Genomic DNA, 19471 nt, shown 5'->3' on the forward strand with positions numbered 1-19471 from the left:
AAATTACTGCAAACTGGCCAATAAATGTTTTTAAAGAAAAAGAGAAAATGCCTTCTCTTAGCTGGCAGTGGATTGAAAGGTCTGCTACTACCACGTTTGCTTTGTGTTTTCAATGAAATACTTGCTTCCTAAACAAGAAAGGTAACAGCTTTCAAGTTTATTTACCGTATAGGTACAGTAGTGGTCAATCTAAGTAAGTAAAGTCATTGGTCTCCTTTTGACTTCTCTGGAGAAAAGAACATGACTTTTATGAAGAGTTTTTTTTTGGGGGGGGGGGGATACAACTTTTTGAAGTAAAATGGGAGGATAACCTAATTTGACTTTCCATTGTTTATCAGTTACTTCAATGACCATGCAGGAGATTCACTACCACAGAAATTCTTGATCCACTAACGATTATTTTGTAACTCCTGATCATCTTGAAAGATTCTGTGAATGGATGGGCACATCAGTAGTTATTGGCCAAGAAATAACTATAAGGATGCAGCAAGATTTATGCATCACTCAAATTTTAATAAATCTCCCTTTATCAATTAGAACCACATGTTCAAAAGATGGCTTCACTGGTCATTATGGCCTGGGGAAAATGAAAGGAGATAGTTGACATGAGATTCCTCCACTAAAAAGGCAGTAGAGAAGTTTTGTATAAAATACACACCTGTTTTTTTTTTAATAAAAACCAGAATTACACAAAGCTGCTCACTGAAATTCTTCACCTATACTTTCTACAACAAAAGATTACCAAAATATAAAAATGCTGAAAATCAGCTTGAGGTAAGATTTCAAAATTCAAATTGCAATTTTCTTTCAAAAATAGCTATCAAAATTCTACTCGCTTTGAAGTTACTACCCCTCACTATGAAGTACTAATTTATACTACACTCTTTCCAAAATGAGTGCTCAGATTAGGTAATATAAAAAAGTATCGACACATACATTGTTTCACAGGACAAATGGAGTACGTTATTGTACTTACATGTTTCAATATATGTACAACTCGGGACCTATACATAGTAAAATTAGTTCCAGATTAGCTGTTACCATCTCTACTGGAACAATTAACCTCACTGTTCAGTTGTCTTCCAGGTGATATGCCAAGACACGAGGTTCTACATTGTCCATTTGCCTGAGTAACTCGTTGAGTATAAAACAAGATGTAGGCTTGGGCTTTGCATACGTCTTCCATTGTGCACATATCAAGCTTGGAGTCATTGCAGTGTACCCAGAATCCTAGAACAGTACAATGGAAAATTATCACTGCTTTTATTTGTTATTGTTAGATGTTAGATTTACTAACCAAAAAACAATTATTTTTTACAAAGAAATAGCGCTATCAAAGTATTATAGGAAAGAACTTCAAAGATGTTCTGCAGTGTCAAGATCATACACTGAATTCTAAGGTGACATACACATTACAAGTGTTCAGAGATTCTACATATGATGTTAAAAAGTCATTTTAGAAAATCAGTATTATTTCAAATCATACCTCCTTCTGAATTATAGCAATAAGCTGTGTAGTGGCCAGAGCCAAATCCTTTTCCATGGTGCATCACAACAGCAGACAAATCATAGATAAAACAATCCGGTGCAAGGGATTTGAGACATTCTCTGCAGCAATATGGTTCCATGTTTAGCATCTGATCAAAGCTAACATGCACACCAATCTTCTCACGATGATTACGTCCTGACCATCTTAAAGAAAAACATGAAAATGTTATTTTTCTACTTAATGGAGAGGTTCTTTCAATACAACTAAAGGCTGAAAGCTTTGTTGTGGATTAAAGCTTAGATATAGGTGATTAGGTGATATCTGGGTTTATGTAGCTGCTTCAATTGTGACAGCAAATGTGCTTTCCAGAAAGGAGAGTGACTGTAAGGCCCATTATGCACGGCCACCGAAACGGCGATTTCGGGTCACATGGAAAATGCGGAGGGGGAAGACGCGACGCACACCAGTTATACACGGGGCGGGGCGGGGCGCGACGGCGGCAAAACCCAGAGTAACCGATTATGCACGCGCCGATCCGGGCGCCGCTTCTGGTTGCGCCCCGGTCACCCGGAAGCTGCGCTTTCTTCCGCGTTTCACTGACGCGGCTTTTTCGGCGGCATGCACCGAAGCTGCGGCTGGTTGCAGCCGGCTCTGTGCGTTATCGGTGATTTTAGTCGCCGCCATTCCACCCCGAATGTGCGCTAAAACCCCCGTGCATAATGGGTCTAACAGAGAAGCGAGACAAAACTGCCCCCCCATGTTAGTTTCCCATGACTCACTGTGGAACCTCATACACTGTAATATACTGTAAACTGCTCTGAGCCAGCTTGCTGGGAGAGCAGTATAAAAATCAAATAAATAAATATGACTACCTGCTGAAATACCCTATTTCAGGATTTGTATTCAACATCTTTCACAGCCAGGCTGGCTGGCTTAAACTTATTTGTGAAACTATGTCTCTGCCCATTGCTTCTGGAGCTTGATTCTTTTAAAAAGTTATACAGAAGGGAAAGTGTCATTAAACTCTGGCTTTTTGTCATCCTAGAAAAACCCCTTGTGGAATTTCTTTTTGAACTCCCTTGCTGTAACCCCCCCTCCCCAGTTTCTTAGCCCACAATCTACTGCTAGAGTTCCTGCAATTGTCTAGTCCAGGCTTTTTCAACCAGGGTTTCATGAAAGCCTGGGGTTTCTTGATAGCCCTGGAAAGGGTTTCCTGAATGGGTGGAAATTAATTTTAATATATTTTTTAAATATGTTAACATTTATTGGGTAATACCATTATATATGATCATATCAACCCCCGCACTTGAAGCATGAAAAATGTTTCAGATGCTTCTCAATGATAAAAAGTTGATAAAGGCTGGTCTAGTCCCTTGCTGTCCAATTCCTCCTGTCACTGCACCTTATGTGTAATTTTGCCTCGACCTCCCTGTCTCCTGGCCTTCCATTTTTTCATTTCTATGTGTCTCACACACATTTCCTCAGCTTTTCTGTTCACTGCTTACTATTAAACATCAGGTAGCCATGTTGACTAGACCACCTGCAGATTAAAGCCTAGGCCCCTGATGTATTTATTGCATTTATATACCACCCTCCCCTGATGCTCAGGGCGGTTCACGTGCAACAGAGGAACAGGAACAATGCAGAGAAAGTAGTAACTATAAATAACAATAGAACAGTAATAAAACAGTGAGACCAGTAAATGCATAACTGTAGCATACTGACAGACGCATAATTGCTCAGTTTAGGGTATCTAAAATTCATGGGCGGGAGGTTCAGGGGCCTAGTAGGAGATGTTAGTTTCGGTCAACCTCAACCAAATTCTTGGGGGAAGTGAACCCTTTTGCAAGCCCTGTGGAATTGTCCTAGTCCTATTTAAGGCCCTGATTTCCTCTAGGAGCTCATTCCACTAGTTGGGGGCCAGGAAGGAGAAAGCTCTGACTCTGGTTGAGGTCAAGCAAGCTTCCTTGGGGTCAGGAATCACCAGCCAGTTGGAGGTGGCAGAATGTAAAGCTCTTTGAGGGGTGTAGGCAGAGAGATGGTCCCTCAGGTACTCTGGGTCTATACAGTGTAGGGCCTTGAAGGTGATTACCAGAACCTTAAGACTGATTCAGAATTCAACCAGTAACTAGAGCAGCTGTTGGAGAATGGGCTAAATGTGAGATCTTCATGGTATTGCTGCGAGGATTCTGGACCAGCTGTAGTTTCCGGATCAAGGTTAAGGCAGGCCTGCATACAGCAAGGCCTGCATACAGCAAGTTGCAGAAGTCCAGTCTAAAGGTGACTGTCACGTGGATTGCTGTGACTAGGTGTTCATGGGCCAAGTAGGGTGCTAGGAGTTTGCTTTGCAAAGGTGGCAGAATGCCAGCCACGCTACTCTCGTGACCTGAGCCTCCATCGAGGAGGCGGCATTGAGGATCACGGTCAGGTACCTGGTGGAGTGAGACACTGAAAGTTATACTCTGTCCAGGTTGGGCAGGCAGGCACACTTCCTGACTTGGAGCCTTCCTGCCCAGCCATGGTACCTCCATCTTTGAAGGGTTGAACTTCAGATGACTCTGCTTGAGCCACCTCGTCACTGCTTCCAGGCAGCTGGCTAATACTTTTGGAGAAGGATCAGGGCAGCCATCCATCAGGAAGAAGAGCTGGGTCTTATCTGCATATTGGTGACATCCCAAGCCCAAACGTCTGCTCAGGGTGAGGGCACATGAAGATATTAGGTAGGATTGGAAGGAGAACTGCTCCCTAAGGATCTTCGCGTAAGAGTTGTCGGTGGCTTGATGATCTCTCTCCTATTGCTACCCTCTGTCTGCGATCCCAGAGAAAGGAGATTAGCCACTGAAGAGCTGTCCCCCATATCTCAGCATCACCAATTAACTTTCTCGCTGCATCCCTTGGTAGTTACTTTCTTCCCAGGCTTCCAACTGTTTTATCTAAACTTTCTAAATATCTCTGTATGTAACTCACCAAGCTATTCTGCCCCCTTTTTTCAGTCATTTAGGTACCTTTTGGAACCCTCCGTTTGCTACCTATTGTTCCTTCAGCTAGAACACGAAGGTTTTTCAACAAAACAGATTACTTTTTCCCCTTTACAGAAAGTGGAACATTAATACTGATGATGTTGTACGTTGCATTCATTGATTTGGCCGCAGCATTTGATTCTATAGATAGGCAGTGCCCATGGCAAAAATTAGCAGACTTGAACATAGATAGGCGGCTACTATTTCTGCTGCGGGAGTTGCACTTTGACACTTATGCTCAAATTAGAGTGGGAATTTCTGGCTCCATAACTAACAAAATTCCAACATGCAAGGGCGTCAAGCAGGGATGTGTGTTAGCTCCCCTGTTGTTTAATTAATATATAAACAACATCATAGAAAGACTCTCTGGCCCACAATTTGTTTTTTCTACACTAGGAGGTAAAAAATTATCTATTTTACTTTATGCAGATGACATGGCCCTAATTTCCCTCACAAAAATTGGGATGCAAAGACTACTACAACAATTTGGTGTTTATTGTAAAGAAGAAGGTCTTAAAATAAACTATGATAAGACAAAAGTAATGGTCTTTTAAAAAGGGGCCAAAAACTTATCTTGGAGCTTATCTGGAAATTCTGTTAACCAGTGCAATTCATTTAAATATCTGGGTATCACATTTAGTGAGAGCCTGAATTGGAAACTTCATCTGGACACCATTAGTGCCTCTACAACATGCCTACTGGGCACTATTCTGAAGTTTTATTATACAACAGGAGGCTTCCTCATTGATTCAGTCCTCAAATTATACAGGTGCAAGGTTATCCCCATCTACTGTATGGAGTAGAGGTGTGGGGATGGAAGGAAAACGTCATATCTAGGCTAGAATTTGTTCAAAATACCTTCTTAAGGCGAATTCTAGCCCTACCTAGGGGAACTCCGGCTGTTTTGATGAGGGCAGAAACAGGTCTACCTTCTCTTAAGGCCCGAGTACATTTTGCAATCCTAAAATTGTGGAGAAACCTTAGGGTACAAACTTAGTCATCAGTCCTTTAATATAATGTTATCTAAGGATCCAGTACGGCATAGCCTTATTAATAGCCTTCTTGCACGCTACTCCATCCCTGATGACCTCCTAAATCCTTCAGCTAATAACTCTCACCTTAGAGACTGGATCTTCAAAAGTGATGCCCAGTTAGACAGAATGCAAATTTTGAAAATTAAGTCAGCAACATGGTTCAAGCAGTTTAAATATGACCACCGTAGATCTTATCTAATTAAGATCACTAACCATAATCTCAAAGCAGCTTTTACATCACTTCGATTTGAAACGACGCCCAAAGTATTGGTGGGCCATTTTAGCTGTACGCCAAAAAAACAGTGTTTTTATATTTGTGGTGCACAAGCTCTGAAGGATCTACCCCACTACATCTTTGACTGCTTACTTTATGCTCAACCCAGGGCCAAATTCTTCAATGAGATCTTACGGGATTCTAACCTTCCCTCTGTTGCTGAAAAGACAGTCTCTTTTATCTGACCAGGTTGATAATGTAACATATAAAACCGCTCTATTTGCAAGGAAAATAAGGGCTAATGTTACAACCACTAAGGCAGCCTCTTAATACTCTTGTACTCTGTAGTCATGTATGCTGTTTCAGTTCTTTGGTCTTAAATTTTATATTTTTTATACAGTCCCTTTTACTGATTGTAAATTTTTGTAAAGGCCTATGGCTATATACAAATAAATCTATCTATCTGTCTGTCTACTGATGATACCTTTGCTCCTCCAGAAACCAAAATGCTCAAGAACATTCCATAATATCCAGAGCAGCTAAACAATCACTACCAGAAATTGTACATCTTTAATACATTGTAGCACAGAAAATGGACAAAGGGATCCCTTTACCATATGCTGGAATCTCAATTAGCATGGTTTATAGACAATTAAGATTTATAGCTCTTAAAGGGAAAAGCGCTAAGATCCTTGAGAGAGAGACCGCCGGACCCCTATTCTATTTATTTACTACATTACCTGAACCGCTTAAGGTGTAGTCGCAGAACTTGAGGTAGTCGACATACCATAAGCTGCTTTTGTGCTTCTGTAAGTATAACTGGCTTGGAAGAAAACTTTCTTCGTTTTGCTGAAATAAGCGACAAAAAAAATACCTTCCACTTAAATACACAATAGACCAAGTCCTACATTAAAATGTACACAATTTGGGTAACGTGCTTCAAAACAGATTCTCTTGGTCTGCATTTCATTCTACTCAATGATAAAGGAATTTATGAAAACACACAGTTACACAGAATCAATTTCTTGAGCTATCCTACAAATATTGTTTTGACTAAAAGAATTTAGAATACAACTACATAATGTATGTAGTCAGTAGTTATATGAGGTATAACACAATACCGCTGGTTAAACTTGATTTTATCTTTATATACTTATGTTAGAAGTTGCTCAAAGTTCAAAGCTGCATTTTTACTGTTATTGTTGAATGTGCACAAAAATGTTTTTTTCTCATTTTTTAAAAGAAAGTGCATAGATAGTACTAGTATTCTTAATTGATGCTAGTTCACATTTTATATGGAGAACAGATGTATGAGTACATACTGCCTTTACTCACTGTTGCACTGGTCACAGGCGTATATCTTTCCTTCTAGGGCTTCTGTCTCTGTAAATTTGGCCAACATTTCTGTCAACAAACAGGGATACTGACATGTTGACTCTTTCCCATTGCAGTGGTATCTTTCAGGAAATTCCAGTGACAGATCCCAGAATGGTTCTATAGTATTTGACTTATTATCGCAAACAAGACATGTAACCTGTAAAGATAAACCATTGCTTAAATTGGAAGCAGAAGCACTATTTCGCTTATAACAGACATGTCCGCTAAGGTGGGATGGGGATATGACACTTGTTTATGAAACTATACACAGAGTGACAAAAATGAATAGAGAGAATTTTGTTTCCCTCTCCCATGGGCACCTAAACTGCCAAGCACACAAAATAGTTGATGCCTAGTAGATTCAGGAGATTAAAAAAATACAGCCAAGGTCAATAGTGCAAAAATAGGTAACAATATATTTTATTAATTCAATTTCCAAACACCCCCTGCACATTTCACCAACACACTTCATCAGGTGAATCTGGAGCATATAAGACTGAGCTTACATAAGTGTAGTTAAAATTATATAATTAGGGTTTTATATTAAAAGTTTAATTCCAGCCCCTAAAACAGCAGGCTCATACAAAACTGCTAGAGCTTATTCTGCCCTCAAGATTGCACAAGGAAGAGAAACTCTGTGTAAAGAAGAGAGAAAAGATAAGGCTAGTGTCTAGCACCCAACAAGTTTTGGCTCAAAATTAAAGAAATCTTTTTTTTCTGTGCATACTCGAGGCACTGATGCCTAAAGTGTTAAATTTGTCTTTAGAACTGTATCAGCTTCTGTAAATTCAACTGGATAGCAGAACATAGTAAGTTCTTCCAGTGATAATTGGCTACTGATCTTCATTCTTTTTGAAGAATGACTGCAAGATGAACAAGTCTATAACATTCATTTGGGCACAGAAAAAATAATTATTTGAGCCAAAACCTGTGAGTGCTAGACCATCGTATCTCTGTTTTTTGACAAGGAATTTCTCTTCCTTGTGCAACTCCAAGAACAGAATAAGTTCTAGCGGTTTTGTATATAACTGCTATTTTAGTACCTGCATTTTAATTTTTAATACAAAATCTTAGTTATATAATTATACTCACTGTTATTATATATTACAGATTCCCTGATGAAGCCTGCTGATGAAACCGAACAGAATAATAAAGAATATTTTAATCTGATTTTTCAACATTGGTCTTAGCCCTACTTTTTATCTCCTGTGACTGGTGTGGTTCTTTATTTTCTTGTTGCATAGCAGATGCAGGATGGACAAAAACCCCTTCTTCACACAATGACAAATTAATCTACAGAACTCACTGACACTGAGTGTAGCTATGGCTATTAGTTCCATTGACTCTGAAAGAGAATTAGAAAAATGAATGGAGGTTAGGTCCTGCAGTGGCTCTTATGACCCCAGGAAGACCCTTCTTTGAGCCAGTGCTGCTGACCTTATTTTTTATTCTGTGCTTTGAAGCCTAAATAAAAGTTATAGGATTTCACTGTTTAAATAATTTAATAAAGCTGGACATTTGAACACATGAAACTGCCCTTAGTCTTTCACATCTCCTACTGCCATATCTTTTAACTGGAGATACTGGGGACTGAACATGGGATGCCAAGCAGATGTTCTACCACTGAGCCACAGGTAGTGCCTGTAACACTACTGCCCAATGAAAGGTCCTTGTATTATTATCACTTTGGTACTTATAGCTGCTGCATCAAGAAATAGTTTGGTGTCATGGTTAGGAGTGGCAACTTCTAACCGGATGAGCAAGATTCGATGCCCTACTCCCCCACATGCAGACAGCTGGGTGATCTTAGGATAGTCACAGTTCTGATAGTGCTATTCTAACACAGCAGCCCTGTCAGGGCACTCTCAGTCCCACCTACCTCACAGGACGCCTGCTGCGGGGAGAGGAAAGGAAGGCGATTGTAAGCCACTTTGAGACTCCTTCTCTGGTAGTGAAAAGTGGGATATAAAAAACAACTCTTTATTCTATAGTTTCAGAGGCCTGAAACAAATCTCAGGAGCTGGTTACTGCTGTTTATGTCTCCATGGTTTCTGAAAAAGGCTCTCAAGTACATTTCTGAGTCTAAAAATCAATTTGAATCAGAGTGATAACAAGGTATCATGACCATACTTTTATAAAAAAGCAATAAATATTGTAACATGTAGGTAAAAATTAAGATAGCATTCCTGTATGCAATCCAAAAGTTTCATTAATTCTAGAACTAAATTTAAAATAGAATAAATACAAAGCACAGTTAAATTATTTTACACTTGAGAGTTTATACACTTTAGCTTATTTTACACTTGAGTTTTTCTTTCATGGTATCCAAAAATGAAACTACTCTAGAAAACCAGCAGTTTCCTGGGAGCTCCCTATCAAAACATTATAAAGATCCTTTTATAAAGATCCAAAGATGATGTGGTTTATGGTATGTATTTTTGTCATGTCAATGCCAAATGGGTTGCACAGCGTGCTCAGGAATACATCCTTATCAGATCAGCTCTAATATGCAACTGCTTCACAGAGATCACTCCATATGATGCCATGTTTTAATGTCTGATCTTTATCTAGTACTTTATCCATAAAGTCTATCGCAAGCATTTAGGAACCAGCATGCTGGGAATACTGGGAGCATTCTGTTAAACAGCCATAGTTGCAAAAGACTATGGTGAACTTCACAAGCTTTTTACTCTAGAGCAGAGTCAAGTCAATGAAACTGCTCTATGTTAACTAACTAATTAAATTAACTGAAATTTCAGTAGCTGTGCCCACCTTCTTAAAAGAAATTTAATAAGGAGATAGGATGTTGGTTAAATAAAATTGCTGAGGTTAAGATGATGAAGTAACGTAGCAAGTTGGTTTTTAAAAGATTGTACTGGGTAAGTAGAAAAGCTAAAGCAGCTGCGGAAATGTATGTTCCAAGCATTCATTATACAAACCTCCCACAGCAATTCAAGTCAGCTTTGACCTGGAAAAAAACCCTCCTGTTCCAGATCTCCGTTTCTACTCATGTCTCAAATCACAACATGCTGCACTAGAATTCCTTCTACATTCTTTTGTCTAATGTTCTAATTTAAGAGTCCTTCAAGCCTCCAAGAAGCTGCTACAGCTGCCCAGCGTCTTTTGTATTCAAGAGTGGTTGGATACAGAATTCTGACCTGCTCTTTATAAACATTTCCCAAGAGCTTGTGCTATAATTACTGATTTGTCAAACCTATGAGGCAAACATAATTTACAATCATTATTGCACGCCATTCCATTGATATAATATTAAAATCTTCCTCTGATGTTAATACTAAAGTTGCATTCATCAGCTATAGATCTTACAGCTCTGTCTACCTAAGACAGGTATTTTTTCAAATTCTGTTACTAGAATATCACCAGTAGCTACAGTATATTTGCTCTAGGTAGCAAAGTACTTGACAACTGTCTAGGTCAGCTTATTTCTGTTTGGGCAGGGAAAGCTAGATACCTGTTCTAAGCATAAGAAGTAGTGAAGATTAGCAGTATGTAATAGTAATGGAAGTATTCCTATTTTGAGAACTGTATGTTTGTAGCCAACATAGCACAGAAACTAATACTGTTATATCAGCCAATACTCTTAGAAACTGAAACTTTAGTTGGTGCACTTGGTCTGCAGTTAAGGGTTTATATTTTAAAACCTCTGTAAAAGGCAATTTCATATGTTCCTATATTTACCTTCCCAAGTTAAAATTAAGATAAAATACTTCAGACCCAAAATCTTGCCTGTGAGAGAGGTCCCAATATGTCTCTACAGAATTTATTATTTATTTATATTTATTGTATGGAATATGTATAATATAGCTAGAAGATCCTAAAAGTGGCTGTCAGGTAAGAGACATTTGGGGGTGGTTTGCCGTAGCCTGCTCTCTCATTGCCTTCCAAGTGCTAGCCAGGGCTGGCCCTGCTTAGCTTCTGAGATATGAAGGGGTTTGCCTGGGATGATTAATTTTGACAGGACATTCCTATACTTATATACCCTATATGTTTCACTTATCAGCTATTTCTGTCTTAATTCATTTCTTTATCATAATTCATTGCAGTATTTCTGTTATGACTACATCCAACGTACCTGACTTAAAAGCTGTCCTTGAAAAATGGTGTTGACTACATTCAAAACCTGTTTAATGAGCTTTCTTTGAGAAGTGGGAATGAAAGCCGGACATTTTGTCCCAGCTGTCTCCAATTCCTGTTGTACTTTATCCAAAAGTTCACACAGAAATTCCTGAGCATCTTGCTGGGCATAACCACGGAAGGCTGGGATGAGTCTCCACACAGAATGGAGCATGGCAAAAGGAGATACCAAAGCCCACTTGCCAGACCACATTACTTGAAACAATGTATGTAGTTCATGACAAAGAGAAATATACTTTGAACTTGGCTCCTTAGGCTGAATAAGTTCCATATTTCTGCTATTTGATGCTCCACCACTTAAGCCTGAAGACACACTACATCGCCTTGTTGAAGAGGTCTTTGCCTTCACTTGACTTTTGTTCACATGAAACACAGAGCCAGCAACTGGAGGATGCTGCTTAAAGGATGATCTTGTTTTCCCACTTGCTGCAGCTGCTAACAATTCTTGAGTCTGGTTCAAATCAAGTTTTAAAAAACATTCCCGAAATATGAGCAAATGACTCAACACCTGAAGAATAGAGTTCATATAGCATGTATTTCCCAGGTTCCTTAATCCTGTTACACCAGGAGTCACTGTAGGCCTTCGTTTAACTGGAGAGTCATTAATTTTTTTTAATCTCACTTCTTCTGAGGTAGCTGTGACTTTCAGCTCTATAGCAGAGTCCAAATGTTGGGGCATTTTTAGTGCACATAGAGATATTTCAGAAGATTCTTTACCTTGATTTTGCAAACGAAAGCTCTTCCTTGGGGGCATTTTTTCCATTTCTTCCTTCAACTGGCGCTTTCGCTCCTCTCTTTTTTTCTTAGCATTGATTCTTCTTTCTTCTGCTGCTTCTCTTAGCTTCTCTTCCTCCAAAATTCTTTTGCCACTTGGTGTCTGTTCAAACCAAGATCTAAAAACTTTGCCCATTAATGCATGCCTCCTATGCCACAGAGCTGTGAACATACGGTCTTGATTATGAAGCAAAGCTTGTGCAGTATTATGGGAAAGATAATCACTTGTGCCCATTGATCGCAAAGTCCTGCCACTACGAGTAGTACAGTCATAGTTTTGACTCTTGATTGCACTTAATGTACTTCGCAGGAGTTTTAAGTCACCAGTTGCATTATCATTAAGAACATAGTCATCACAAAGGTAGCAGAAAACATACAACTCATTAACTTCCAATGCCACAGGATGATTGCTTTCCTGAAAGTGCTTTAGTGCATGTTCTTCAATGTATCTTCCACAAGCCACATGTGAGCAGCTGAGGCAGGCCCATACAGATTCTGTAGTATTGCATACCATGCAATGCCATTTGTGAGGGTTCACGATGGAATGATCCTGAGCAAGCCGCAGCCGTCCTACATGCTTACACTTATCCATTGTCAATATTGCAATGTTGATGAAATACTACAGAAATGCATTATCCAAGCAGTTCCCTGGTGCTTGCATTTTGACCTGCAAGTGAAATTAACAATTAGTGCTGCATACACTGCATATATTGCTCACACAATTATATTCATTTTTTTAAAACTGTCATTCTGGTTTACTTAAATCAAATGGTTAACTAAAGTGTAAAAATTATCAGTTTGAATCAGAACACACTATAGCTCCTAGAGGTTCTCACATGAAACACACAAATGCACAATGAAAGAAATCAGAGTCCAGTAGCACCTTTAAGACCAACAAAGGTTTATTCAAGGCGTGAGCTTTCGAGTGCAAGCACTCTTCGTCAGACTAAGTCAAATACGAAGACTGCTTGCACTCGAAAGCTCACGTCCTGAATAAATCTTTGTTGGTCTTAAAGGTGCTACTGGATTCTGATTTTATTGTGCTACTTCAAACCAACACGGCTACTCATTTGAATCTATCACAATGAAAGAAAGTTCAGTTATTATCCCAATAGCATTAAATGAATTTAATCTTAGAACTGTCCACAGTGTAATTAAACAGGACCCTTATCAGAAACATGGTCTTGATACATACATATATATCACAGCTTGATTTTTAGCCTACTAAAAGCTCAGTTTTAGTAAAAGCAGAGAACAATGTAAATGGAAGTAGGGAAGACCCTGCTAACAGGCTAGCAGCAGCCCAGTAAGACCAAGCTGAATTTATCCTCTGCTCATAGATACTTAAGGTGTTTATACTGATTCCCAAGCATGTGAACACTCCTTATGCTGTGGCTAGAGCTGGTAGGAAGATCTGTTAACACAGAGAAAGAGAGGAGAACCTGCTCTATATTCAAAAGCCTAATCTTCTGTTTTTTCCTTTATTTCTGTATTTTGAGACACTCTGAGTCCCCATTGAGGAGAAAAGTGACAGATTCAATAACACAAAACAAACAAGATTCCATGAAAACCCTCCCCCGCCCCCTTTATAGTTATTACTGGGACAATACCATTACCTACCGTGCTGCCCTTGATAAAAGAACACTTGTATGACAACAGCATCATGTAATAAATCCTTTCCATCTCAGGGAATGACGAAAATGAAAGTAAGATAGCCCCAAGGACCTGCTGCAGTATTCTAGCCATAAAGGCAACTCCATACACCTAGCATAGGCAAAATGCTTAACTGACAAAAGCACGTGGGGTAATATAAACTTGAGAGACAAGTAGTACACACCTAGGGAACTCTTAAATGCTTGCATCTCACAGAAGCCACTGTAGCATTATAATCTAATCTGCTACCATTATAAGAAATGCACACACACATTATGACAATTGTCCATACAGGCAAGATGTTATTTTTTCAGAAGCTAAAGATCCAGAATGAGAAGAATTGAACCAGATGTCAAAAGCAATGCAGTCCAGAGAGAATATCATCACTGAATAAGTATTCTTTAAAAATCAGGAATGTTCTCCTTCAATATAAGATTTTTAGAAGTAAGGAAGGGAGGGGGTCCACAAACTCCCCCCTTTAGTCTTAATGTTGGCTACAAGCCAGGGAATCGGCCCCTTCCATTGCTCCCCTGCAGGGCATGAGTGGGTTCTCTCATAGTTTCTGTGCCTGAGAGGGATGGAGCCTGCACGCCTACTCCGCCTCCTATCTCTCCCTTCCCCTCAGTCCTCCTCGAGCGTGTTGGCGATGTCACTTCCAGTGGCACTTCTTGGTGTGTGGCCAGGAGGCATGGCCAGCTGACAAGACTTCCAGGGCTCCTCAAAGCTTGAAAAATTCAGAGAAGATATAACTGGTGAGCAAGAATTTACTCATAAATGGCATGGAATAAGGGATGAGCAGGGAGGTGGTCAAATCTGAACAAAAAAGAAAGCTGGCAAAGCTGAAGAAAAATGGAAACAAAATAATCATCAAGAGACCAGTGAAACTTTCCAAGCTGAACTTTGAATAGCTACTGGTAAAAAGCTATTTTCTAGAAAAACAATTCCTTTCTTCAGAAAACTTATAACTGTATGAAAATAAGAAGATCTGAACAACAAAATAAGCCTGTTAACAAACAAGAGTATATCCAACATCCAAAGAATTCTTACCACTCTATTGAGCTGTTACAATGAACATCTTTTTCACAATCAATGCCTATCATGGGATTTTTTGAAGCCCACCAGGAGGCTGGCTTCCCTAGCTAAGAGCTACTATACCTGGATCCAGTGCAAGGACTGTGCTCACTCTGCACAACGATTCCTTTCTTCCCATGTTGCCCCTTGCCCTAGCAGCCATTTCCTATCCTGGAACAATATATGCACAGGTCTTGCTAGGATTGCCAACCTCCTGTGATGCCTGGAGATCTCCCAAATTGACAAGTGTTCTTGAAATCACACCCCTGAAAATTGCTGCTTTGTATGGTGGCCTTTATGACAGCTGAGAGGAATCCTTCCTTGTTTTGCTCAGCAAGGTACTGCACACACAAAAATGAAACTAACTTATTTAACAAACATTTTATTTATCTTATGAATGATGCCATGCACACTGTTAACATGTGACTTTGGGTGGCACGACACGAAGGCATGGCCAGCTGACATCACTTCCAGGGTAACTCAAAGCTTGAAGAATATTTCAGGGGTTACTCCATAGTCAAAAGGTTGGGAAGACTGGGTTAAAGTGTTAAAGAGCTGGGAGACCCAGATTTGAATCCTCACTATGCCATGGAAGTTTGCTGAATGCCCTTGAGCCACTCACTCTCTCAGCCAAACCTACTTCACAAGTTGTTGATGTGAGGATAAAATAGGATGACTATGTCATAAACTGCTTTGGGCTTCCATTAGGGAGAAAAGTGGAGCATAATTAAGTCACACAAATATACTCATACAGAATGGGAAGCAGCTTTATTTTTATTTAGAGTGAGAGTTTCATTAATGTTATATATTTTAAAAATTGTTAAACATTTATTGGGTGATATGGCCCTATATGATCCCAATAGCCAATGATGGGCCTGGAAGGGGCTCCAGATGGGCATGTACACCACTATGCTTCCTAACCATATTTGGCATGATTGTGCTATTTCTGGGGTTTCTCAAAGGTAAAAAACTTGAGAAAGGCTGCTCTATGGCCATTTTAGGTTCTTCTCTCTTTCAGTATTCTATTTTCATCCTGTCATTATTTCAACAAGGTGAGATGAACTAATGGTCAAACTATACAAAATGTTGGGAGATTCATCATTGGATCTTCCATTTATTTAAATTTATTTTAATAGCTCTAATAGAATCAGAGCAACAGATCCCAATTGTGGGGAAAAGTAGGGTATAAATGAAGTTTTAAAATAACCATTCAGTAAGACATTTTAAGGGGTCTCAATCTTTTAAGCCTAATTTTATTTGAAGGTAGGTTTGTCTTTTTAATATATACATTTTTATTACAGCTTCTCAATCATCTGTTGGCAAATCTGTTAACTCACAATGTATTGATTTTCTCCCCCCCCCCCCAGCCTTTTGAACTTCCTTCAGTGAGATTTACCCAGAGGCCCTAAGGAAGGGAAACTCAAGAGCCTGTGCCTCATTACCCGTTCCTTAAACACAACAAAATAATTCAAGTGTGGAGCCTAAATACTTCACTTGGCTGCTTATTCTAACAACTCTGATTTGTAAAGTAACACGCCTAAGGAATATTTACTTGGAGAGAAGCTGAAATTAACACAGTAAGTCTTTCTTTTGACTAAACATGTAAATGCCTGTACTCCCATTGATCACTGGCTCTTGACTGTGTGTGGGGAAATCAGATGACACAATTTATCTCTAGGATTGTTGCTGAAGATAACAGCCTTCAGAGCATACTAAAGATCACTTAACACATTTCTGGCGATCCTTTTGTTATGCACAATCAGGATAGTAGAGGCACATACAATAATGGGGTTCTCCCATAATTTCCAGTGTATGTTTACCATATTCAACTGATCATTTGTTAAGACTAAAGAGACACAACACAGTAAAGAATGCTTTCACATTCAACTTGGTGAAGTCCTCTGGAAAACTCCAAAGCTATCACACGACACTGTTATTTTGCCTGGTCTTCACAAAAGGCATAAGATGTTTGATTTGGGTTTTTCTGTGAACCAATACATTTTCCTGTAAACCAATAGAGCTACCTGTTGTTTTTTAAGCCTGTTCACCTCAAAGCCTGTTCAATCTTCTAAAATAGGAGTACTTATTCCATATCAGTTAATGTAAACAGGCGATCTACATACTACATCAACTTTCCAAGTAATAAAATGTATATCGCTAGGGGCCGGGACATGGGTTCAGGAGCAGTGCCAATGTACATACTGTATTGCATGTATTATGATTCACAATATCTTCTATGTTCAGAAATCTCTTATCTCAGTTACAACAAGGCTTCCTTTGGACTGGAAGTCTGGTATCTCAGAAACGTAAATCTTAACCGACCAAAAACATCTTCCGATTTCCCGAGCAAAGTCCTAGGCAGATGACCGTAGAACAGTAACCCTCTTTTTTCAAGCTTTGGCGGCCTCCTTTCCCCTCGCCCACCTCACAAACAAAACAGGCAAGTCACCTGGAACGGCTTTTCACCTTCCGAGGCCGACAACGCACGGAGGCTGCCTCCGCATGGGCTTCTTTCCGCCCCTTAAACTACTTGCAAGCACTGAAGGCGAGGAGACGCCTCACAGGCCCGCCCACCCACCCAGCCCACCGCAAGGCAGGAAGAAAATAAGCGAGCAGCACCCCGCTAGCTGGGCTCCCACGTTACCCGTCGGGACGCCTCCGAGCCGGGCTGCCCGTCCTGACCCCCAGCGCAACAGAAGCAGCCTTTGCTTTTCCTCGTGGTGGCTAACGGGAGAGAGGCTTGCCAGGCGAGCGCAAGGGCAGTCCCCTCCTCGGAGAGGCGCCAAAACCGAACTCGGGCGCTAGGACTTCCCCGACTGATGGGGAGAGCGGCGGGTAGTCCCCAGGCAGGACGGGGCTCTCTTTCTTCTCCCTCCCTCCCCTTCCGCCCCGCAATCGGTAGGTGCCACCCCCCTGACCTTCCGCACCTCCGTCCGGGCGGCCGCGGCCCATCTCTCGCCCGCCTGGCCTGAGGCCCATTTGGCTGTTCACTACCTCATGCAGCCGTCGTGCCCGAAGTCCCCCCCTCCGCCGCCGCCGTCCAACAGCCGCCGCCATCTTGGGCACCGCGCGCTTCAGCTTCGCGAGGAACCGCCCCCTGGAAGCGTCAGCGCCGCTGCTCGGCTGCCCTCCTTTGGGTCACCCGCGCCGAACACCCGCCGCGGGGATTCCTCGAGTGCCGCTTAGGGTGATGCTCCTCGTTGCTGCGAGGCCAAACCAAGCGGCTGCCCGCGGCCTCCCCCCGCCCTGTCATTTTTCCCTTTGCAAAGGCACCCGAGGTCCCGCAGAAATTCACACGAGGCGATGCAATCGGAAGGCAAGAAAACCTAGCTGGAGGCTGAGTGCTGAAAGACCCGCAACGGCCTTACGAAGCGCGGGCTTACCTGGCAGTAGGAGCCCCTTCACCGTCCGTGCGGCGCTCCTTTTACTAAGGCTGCTTGTTTCTGAGGGGAATACGAGCAATGGGAAGGGGCGGGGGAGACTTCTCTCAATAGATGGTAGTCAGGCGCAAGGGTTCCACAGACAAAAACCGTGACATTTACTTGTAAGTATAGTTAATCGTTCCATTTAACCATAGTAATATATATGTCCTACATTGCTAGGGAATAATCATAGTAATAATATCATGAAATACTATAGCAAAGGGCAAAAAACTTCCACAAACCAATTGGCAATGTGGAATTTAAATTTTAAATATAGTATTTTGATGATGATTGAAGAAGAAGAGTTGGTTCTTATATGCAGCTTTTCCCTACCTGAAGGAGGCTCAAAGCGGCTTACAGTCGCCTTCCCTTTCCTCTCCCCACAACAGACACCCTGTGGGGTGGGTGAGGCTGAGAGAACCCTGATATCACTGCTCGGTCAGAACAGCTTTATCAGTGCTGTGGCAAGCCCAAGGTCACCCAGCTGGCTGCATGTGGGGGAGTGCAGAATCGAACCTGGCATGCCAGATTAGAAGTCTGCACTCTTAACCACTACACCAAACTGACTGCCGGGTCAACAGGATGGGCAGCTTGGAGTAGTGATTAGGAGTGCTGACTTCTAATCTTGCAAACCATATTTGATTCCCTGCTCCTCCACATGCAGCCAGCTGGGTGAGTGGGCTTGCCACAGCACTGATAAAGCTGTTCTGACCGAGCAGTAATATCAGGGCTTTCTCAGCCTCACCTACCTCACATGGTGTCTGTTGTGGGGAGAAGAAAGGGAAGGCGATTGTAAGCCGCTTTGAGACACTTTCAGGTACAAAAAAGCGGCATATGAGAACCAGCTTTTATTATTCTAATAAATAAAATTGATGGATATTCATGCATAGATTTTGTTGATGCCTCTTTTTTAAAAACTTAAGTCATAACTAATGCTGAACTGCCTCTACAGTTTGGTGAAGGGATGGGATTTAAGAAACATCACTAATGAAGAGCAGGTGGCAACTGCAGTCTTTAATAGTGTTATAAGTTTCTAAAACAATTGTGTTACAAGGATTTAAGGCAGTGGTCCCCAACTTGCGGTCCGCTGCCCGGTGCTGGACCGTGGTTCCCTCTCCCGGCCCCCCCCCCGCACTAAATACTGCGGCCCGGGAAGCTTCTTACTGCGGGAGGGGGGAGAGGGAATCAGGGCTGTGCCGTGCATGTGCCGCGCTTGCGCGATTTCGGCTGCACATCGCGCATGTGCGCTGCGCAGGCGGGGC

General features: G+C 41.3%; 1 protein-coding gene across 7 annotated transcripts; it reads right to left on the reverse strand.

Moving 5' to 3' along the window:
* Window positions 1-270: 270 nt before the first annotated feature.
* On the reverse strand, window positions 271-18235 carry USP44 (ubiquitin specific peptidase 44). 7 transcript variants are annotated; one of them, XM_077339087.1, is made up of 7 exons: window positions 17432-17644; window positions 13684-14440; window positions 11228-12730; window positions 7093-7291; window positions 6498-6606; window positions 1487-1692; window positions 271-1230 (listed from the first exon to the last, which is right to left on the reverse strand). In XM_077339087.1, the coding sequence occupies exons 3-7, from the start codon at window positions 12653-12655 to the stop codon at window positions 1031-1033; spliced, it is 2142 nt and encodes a 713-aa protein (XP_077195202.1). In that variant the 5' UTR covers window positions 12656-12730; window positions 13684-14440; window positions 17432-17644; the 3' UTR covers window positions 271-1030. The 7 variants fall into 7 exon arrangements, with proteins under 7 accessions (XP_077195202.1, XP_077195204.1, XP_077195201.1 ...); XM_077339089.1 differs by lacking the exons at window positions 13684-14440; window positions 17432-17644 and adding an exon at window positions 18171-18235; XM_077339086.1 differs by lacking the exons at window positions 13684-14440; window positions 17432-17644 and adding an exon at window positions 17782-17913.
* Window positions 18236-19471: the final 1236 nt, after the last annotated feature.

This window comes from Paroedura picta, chromosome 5 (genome assembly GCF_049243985.1).
Source record: "Paroedura picta isolate Pp20150507F chromosome 5, Ppicta_v3.0, whole genome shotgun sequence".
Taxonomy (NCBI): Eukaryota; Metazoa; Chordata; class Lepidosauria; order Squamata; family Gekkonidae; genus Paroedura; species Paroedura picta.